This window comes from Chaetura pelagica, unplaced genomic scaffold (genome assembly GCF_000747805.2).
Source record: "Chaetura pelagica isolate M959 unplaced genomic scaffold, ChaPel_1.0 scaffold138, whole genome shotgun sequence".
In the NCBI taxonomy this organism is placed as follows: Eukaryota; Metazoa; Chordata; class Aves; order Apodiformes; family Apodidae; genus Chaetura; species Chaetura pelagica.
Genome location: NW_009954215.1, coordinates 5,510,131 through 5,517,247, shown reverse-complemented (window position 1 = coordinate 5,517,247; position 7,117 = coordinate 5,510,131). Strand labels below are relative to the sequence as shown.

At 45.8% G+C, this 7,117-nt stretch overlaps 1 protein-coding gene across 1 annotated transcript in view; it reads right to left on the bottom strand.

Annotated features, from left to right (window-relative positions):
* Positions 1 to 1,204: 1,204 nt before the first annotated feature.
* LOC104393815 overlaps positions 1,205 to 7,117 on the bottom strand; it is a 20,346-nt gene continuing 14,433 nt past the window's right edge. Inside the window, exons 12-18 of the mRNA XM_010003336.1 lie at positions 5,138 to 5,287; positions 4,887 to 5,044; positions 3,905 to 4,078; positions 2,792 to 2,933; positions 2,217 to 2,401; positions 1,551 to 1,692; positions 1,205 to 1,395 (exon numbers count right to left, since the gene is read on the bottom strand). Of these exons, the coding sequence (XP_010001638.1) occupies positions 1,205 to 1,395; positions 1,551 to 1,692; positions 2,217 to 2,401; positions 2,792 to 2,933; positions 3,905 to 4,078; positions 4,887 to 5,044; positions 5,138 to 5,287 (1,142 nt within the window). The remainder of the gene's footprint in view (positions 1,396 to 1,550; positions 1,693 to 2,216; positions 2,402 to 2,791; positions 2,934 to 3,904; positions 4,079 to 4,886; positions 5,045 to 5,137; positions 5,288 to 7,117) is intronic.

Here is a 7,117-nt window from a genome sequence, read left to right as displayed (position 1 = left end):
GAAGGGAGAAACAAACCATATGATAAAGCACATGATAAGACAATGCATATGGAGTAGGGGCAACTCACAGGCAGATAAGTGGATGGAAAATTGCCTGAGCTCTACATCAACTGGAATAAGATTGCGGAATATGATGGCAGATAAGAGTGTTACAGCCAGGGAAAACAGCCAGACAAAGTTACAGAGGAAAGGAAAACAACCAAAACCAGGTCTCATCTGATCCCTGATCCCAGTTCTCCTTGCCTCTCTGTGTGTGTGCAATACAAGCACCGTGAAATTAGACCCCATTTGCAAGGGAATTGCATGGCTGGTTCTGATGGCCAGACCATCCCAGATACCAGACTGATGGCTCCCAACAGCACCCAGGAGGTCTGAAGAGAGGAACAATGGTTGCTTCTATTTAACAGGGTCAGGAAAGAGAGAGATCCATAAAACTAGAAATGGGTCAGTGTCATTAGCCTTTTATGATCTCAGGCAGACTTATGATTTAGAACAAACTTAGAAATGTAGATCTTCTTTCATTCAGACTGTCAAGTGTGTTGAACTTGGTAGTAACAGCACTAGCATATCTAAATGGGCTTGCAGACTCTGGGGCATCTTTCAGGACACTGTTCCAAGGCAGAAACAACTTTGTCCTCAAATCATAAGAATTTATCTGTTTTTTCACTCTCTGTGTTTTACTTCCCTGCCTGGGATCCTGGTAGGATTTTGCTAGAAGCTACGGATAATTAAGGAGCTTGGAAATGTTCAGGAAGTACCTACAGATGGTTCAAGTGTGTGACCCAAAGTGTATTTCTGTGTCTTTAGCAAATGGTGGTGTGTCTTTCCTTGGGATTTCAGGCAGCTCTGTGTGACATTATGAACCTCACACCTCCTACTCATGGTCCACATCCCCTTCACCAGACCACCTCCTTGGTCCCTCCATTGGCTCCATGTACAGTTTGTCTTGAGAAGTGTGTGCTGGCCAACCATGATCATGGGTTTCTAGCTGATCACATGCACCCCTCACCACACAGGAGCAAAGAGGGGGTCAGCACCATGTGGGGTAGTGGTGGAGAGCAGTGGAGTGAGAGTGGATGGGGACAGTGGGAAGGGGACGTGGAAGAGGGTGATGTGGCAGGATGGGAGGTGGTGATTCCTCGCATAGCTAAGTTGGATCTAAGCAGCTTCCCCACTTGTTGGATGCTCTTCAGCAAGGCTGTGGTTATTCACGCAGGACAGCACAGGTTGCCTGAGGCTGAGGCCTCAATGTGAAAGTCGTTTGGGGGACAGTGAGGTCCAAGTCAGACTCTGAAATTCCTGGCTGGGGTTGAAATGTAAATGTCTGCAGCAACCCTACAAAGAAGACAAACAGCTCCATCTTGGCGAGGCTTTCTCCAATGCAGTTCCTTCTCCCTGCAGATGAAAGCAGTGTGTTGTGCATTCAGTTGCCAAATTGCTTTTTGACTGAGTTAAAGGCAGTACTTAGCCATAAAGACCATGTTAGTATATGTTGTAATGAAATGGTCCTGCCACAGCCTGAGCTCTGTGCAGATCAGCCCCATAGTTACCTGTGGAGAAGGGCAGGAAAGCCTCTCTCTTGACAAAATTCCCTTCAGCATCAAGGAAGTGGTTGGGGTTGAACTGATGTGGTGTTTCCCATTGTGTTTTGTCCAGCAGCACTGAGGTGAGCGATGGGATTACAATTATTCCCTGGAAGAAAAGTACATGGAGGCACAAAATCTAGCAAAAGTGCTCTGTTTTGGTTCATTTTGTGACACACACTGTGGTGTCCCAGGAGATTTGCTCCACCTGGGGTAGGTGGAGACCTGGAGGGTTTTATCCCATTAGCCAGTAGAGAGAAGTCAGTGAGGTTTTCCCAGCAGTGCCAAGGATGGAAGCCAAAGCCCATGAGGTGCTGTGAAAACCTCAAGCAGAAGGTCAGACCCTGTAAATTCCCTGGCAGATACTTCACTGTGCAGATGGCATCAAGGAGGTAAACCAAGGTCACTCATGGAGTGAGGAAGTCCTGAGCATGAGGGGGACTGAACAGACTCTTAAAATACCAGCCTCTCTTGACTCAACATAGTCACTGGAGAGGAAGAAGCTCTTCTGGGGGTAATTTTGGATGCTCACTTTGGGCTTCAGTCCTATAATTCTCTCTAGAGAAACCAGTCTTTAATGGCACGAGCAGAAGTGAGGAGGGTGGTGGGTTCCTGGATGGAGCAGTTACCTACCTTGGGAAGGAAGTAGCCTCTGAAGTGGGTGTCGACAGCGGTGCAGCGGGGAACGTGGGGCAGGAGGGTGATAAACCTCTGCACCTCGTGCAGCACCGCGTTTGTGAAGGGCATGTGCTTCCGATCCTCGTAGGTGGCCCAGCTCCCAGCTTTGACCGTTCTCCCAATCTCCTCCTGCACCTTTTCTGGAAGGAACAAAGAAAGGGGATGTGCCCCAGCAAGGAAGCCAACTGCCTACTCAGATTTGGTTTGGGGAAAAAAAATATTTTTCCAAGGTCTGGAGGGAAGGGATTGTTAAAAAAGCCAGCCTGGATTTCCCTGCTGTAGTTCTAGTTCAGAACTGTGGATGGCTTTTTCCCCCAGGATCATATTTTGAGCTCCACTCATCCTCTCTTCCAGTAAGGCACAGGGACTATTTTATTGTGACTTCAGTCAGCATCTAATTACAGCACAAGTTTATAATAATGAAGAGATGGGTTTCAGCTCTTAAGGCAGAAGAGCTTCTGTGGATCTGCAGCCAGGCCTCTCCCCTCCCCACATCTGCCATGGATGGAGTGTAGGTGACAGGAGCTCACTTTGAATCTCCGGGTATTTCATCATCAGCAGGATGGCCCACTGGAGTGTTGTGGCTATGGTCTCTGTTCCTGCCATGACCAGGTCAAGTATGGATGCCATTAAGTTGTCATCATGGAAGAGGCTGTCTTTCTTGTTTTTCTCCTTGAAAAACACAAGTGGTAAGAAAGGTCTTAAAACCATCAGTCTGAGTATTCAGCAGGCTTGGAAATACTGCATAGCCTATGGCACTGTGGGCTGTGACCTTGTGTTTGTGAACTGGAGGGTAAAGTAGAATGTGCGACATTCACCAAAGATGGGAACACCAAAGATGGAAGGTTTGGAGTGGTGTTTTGATTCAGCATCCATCCCCACCCAGATGAAGGGCAAAGCCCAGGCCAAAATGCCGTTTACAGACTCAGCCTCAGAGGTTTGGGAAGAGCCCAGTCTCTCCCCTATACAGAAGGAGTTTCAGCTAATCCCAGCTCTGATGGACTTTTCTTGTCCAAGGGCAGGACTGAATCCCAAACAACGTTCAGAATGATCTTTCAGGCCATTTCTGCTGGGCTTTAGGACTGTGCTGACCCTTCCTCCATATAGAAGTAGAAGACTTGGTGCCTAAGGTTGGCCTAGATCTAGAAAGAAGAAAAAACTCAGAACACAAGTATTTTGTGTTGACAACTGATACCTGAAACTGCCAAGTCTCTTCTGAAGTAAGATGCAGGGCAGGACTAGGACTTGTGCTGATGATTTATCATTCAAGTACTTTAAGTGCATAGTTTATCTTGGAGCAACAGTGTCAATGGTCAATTGACTTTTTGTCATGCAAAGAAAGGCAGAGTCAGCTTGCACGTGAATTCATGCATCTTCTACTGGGAACAAAGAGTTGATCTGGCATGATTACCTCTGCTACTTCAGGACTGGACTGAGACTGTGGCTTTCATATCTTACTTTTGATAGAAAAATCTCTGCAGTAAATGACACCAAATGTAGAAGACTGGCATCTGGTTTCAATACCACTGCAATAACAGCTTAGGTTTTTGTGACATGACTGAAATCAAGACTCAGCAACTGGTTTAGCTCAGAAATCTAAAGGAAACATTGCAAGCAGCCAACAGAGCTAAGCAGTCAAATACCTCTTGTTGCTTGAATATCAGTGCATCAATGTAGCTCCTCACGCTGTTCTCATTGATGTCCTCCCTGCTTGCCTTCATGTATTGCCTCAGAATGACACGCACATCTTCTATTTTCGCAAGCATAATCTTGTGGGTTTTGAAAAGAAATCCAAGGAATGGGTAGTAATTGAAATACTATTAAGGAATTAAAAAAGAGAAGCAGGAATTAAAAAGGTCTGCGGAAACATTAGCATGCTGAAGCAACTTCTTCCTAAGGCATGACATACCTGTTGAGTTTTGTCTTATAGTAGTAGTAGCTTAGCACCCCAAGGACTTCCTGGGAAGACTTTCAAACTGGAGGACTTTGTGACCTTTGAGCCTTTATTTAGTACTACCTGATTTTCAGCACTTCTGCTGCTCTGCAGGACCAGACCCTCTACCAGTAACAGCCAGGTCAGCCTCTCAACAAAGCTGGGGCTCCAGCATGCCAGGCCACCAGTCAGTTTAGATCAGTATGAGACTGGGTAGTGTTTCCAACATCAGTTATGAAGGATGGGGTATGATAGTTTGAAGAGAAGCAGAGTTTTCCTGGTACTCTCCAAAGAAACATTTTTAATGCAGTTTGTGAAATCTCACTCACCTGGACATCAGCACTGAATGTGCCTTCTTAGAAAATGCAGCAAAGGCAAAGAAAGCCTAGATGGTGCAACGAGGTTGAAGAAACAAAAAAATAATCTGCAGAGCTAAAATAACCATAGTTCAGTTCTCATTTTAGCTCCATGGAGACGTGCAGGAGGGTTGAAAAGGAGAGCAGCAAAGGGGAATCTGGCTGCACGCTTGTAGTGACCAAGGGGTACAACAGAACTGTCATATTTTAGTTGTAGTGGCTGGTTCCAAATATTTGAAAACTTCTGAACCAACTTCTATGGTTTGTGTGGCTCTTTAATGTGCCAGTGTGAAGAAAAAAAAAAAAAAAAGCTAATCTGTGGGACAGGCTACTCACATTCAAATATGGAGATCCAAGAAGAATCATAACTTCATCTATGAGTTTTAAGAGAGTGAGAAATGTTGGGTCCTTATAGTCAAACCTGTCCCCAAACAGCATGACAAAGGTGACATTGATGGGAGCACAGTTGAAGGTCGGCAGGCTGAAAGGTTCCCCTGCAATGGGAGGAGGATGGGAACGTTAGGGAGATGTTGCAGCAGGAGGGACACATATGAGGCTGTACAGCAGCGTGGTGGCCTCCAGCTCACCTTTGAAGGATTTGATCATCTCAATAAGGAAGTGAAGCTCCTCGAAAATTCTCCCTTCTATCATTTTCTTGCCCATGCCGAGGTTGCGCATGCTGGACACGGTGAACCTCCGGGTTGTCCTCCACAGCTCCCCAATGGAGAAGAACAAGCCTGGAGGGGCCGTGAGACGTCACCGCTGGGCTCCAGCATGGAGGAGCCCCACCACGCAGAGCGAAATACAGGTCTGGGTGAGGAGGGGTCCCTACATGTGCTCCCTTCTGCCCAGTTTCCCATGGATGTGGGAACTAAGGGTCTTCCATTTCTGTATGCCCCATTCCTGTGTCCCCTCAGCTCTATTTTCCCAGTTTCACTGAGTCTCTAGTTTGGGAAAAACCAGCTCCCACCCAATCCAGTCTGCCCCAGCCCTCTCCTGAGTGCAAGATGAGCAGGTTTGGCTTTCAGACCAGGACTGGTTGGCTGTGGAGCTGGGGAGAGAGGTTGGTCTAAGTCAATCACACAACCTTTCTGCCCCTGTTTGGTTGGAAGTCTACAGCCTCAAGCAACACCCTTGTAGAAGCTTCACTGTAGAACAACCTTTGAAGCTTCTCCCTTTGTCCTATTCCAGTCATGAAGATATTTTATCTATGTGGGATGGAATAATCCAGTCTCCTCAACCATGGCCAGTGCTGACTGTTTTATGGAGATTCTCAGCAACACTGTATTTTCAGCAGTGGCCAAAAATACTACCACTCTGTAGAGGTGACTGAGCTCGTGCCTTGATGATCACTAGCCACCAAGTAGGGATGGGTATTTAATCCCATCAGAGTGTTAGAAATAGTGAAAGAAAAAAATTGTGCCAATCCAAAGTCTACCTCAGATTATGTCAGTTCAAAAACTGGATTCCAGCACTTCACGTCTTCATTTTAGCTGCAAAGTTTTCAAAAGTGTTTGTTTTTTCTAGACTAAACACTATTTTGGAGCTGTGTAGTTTTAGCTTGGAAAGCAAAATTTCTTTCTCTAAAATTGTCAAAGCAAATTTCTAAACTTTATTTTTCATTTGGCTTTAATCCAGGCACTTTCATCTGGATCATTCATTTTCTGCAAACAGCTTTCTGAAGGTAAAAAAAATATTTCATTGGAAAATTTGTGACCGTTGTTACTTAACAGCCCCTGTCACCTCTAAGTGGCTCAGACTTGGGCTGAGAAGGTAAGTGCAAAAGGACTTATGGTGCAATACTGACAGTCTCCCACTGGGATATTTTACAAGTAAATTAGCTCTGAAAAATGCTTTTCTCCCCATCGATTCCTTTTCCTTATGTAGCGATAAATTCATCTGTTGATATTATGGCTGGGTAATTTAATTTCTAATTGCAATCCCAACTCCAGCCTGTGACCAGCATATAAAGCTGCCTTTTGGATGCTCAAAGCTAAAGTCTTGGGTGAAGCAGAGGATGAGAAAACAAGGCAAAAAGTCCTTGAAAAAAACATGAGGTTATTTGTGGGGGGGAAATTTTCAACCTCAGCCTGTTGTTTCTGCCTGAACTTGTTTTATGTGGTCCACCCAAGAGCTTTTGAGGGGGGACAAGGCACAGGGGACTGATGATATCCAGAATTGTGGCTCCTGGCAGTGGGAGAAAGGGAAAAATCCTACAGCTCTGAACAGCCAAACCAGTTAGTCCAAAGACTCCTGAAACCCTGAGGAAGGTTTTAAATGTGGTGGTAGAGAGCCACTCTCATTGATGGAAATTAACCCCAGAATTCCCACAGTGCCTTTAAAAATCCCACTTCTCACCCTTGAACGTTTAGGATATAGATCAGCCGCGATAGCATTGGCAAGAATGATGGGAGTGAAAAGCCAGGAGGCATGGCATGAAAGCCAGGAAAGCCAAGAATTTTCTGTTGGCTTGGCTTCAGAAAGGTCCAAGGGGGATGTTTAAAAGCCAGGCTCTGGGGAAGCACAGTTAGCCTGGCAGTAAGAGGTGGTGTCATCCCTCCCGCCCA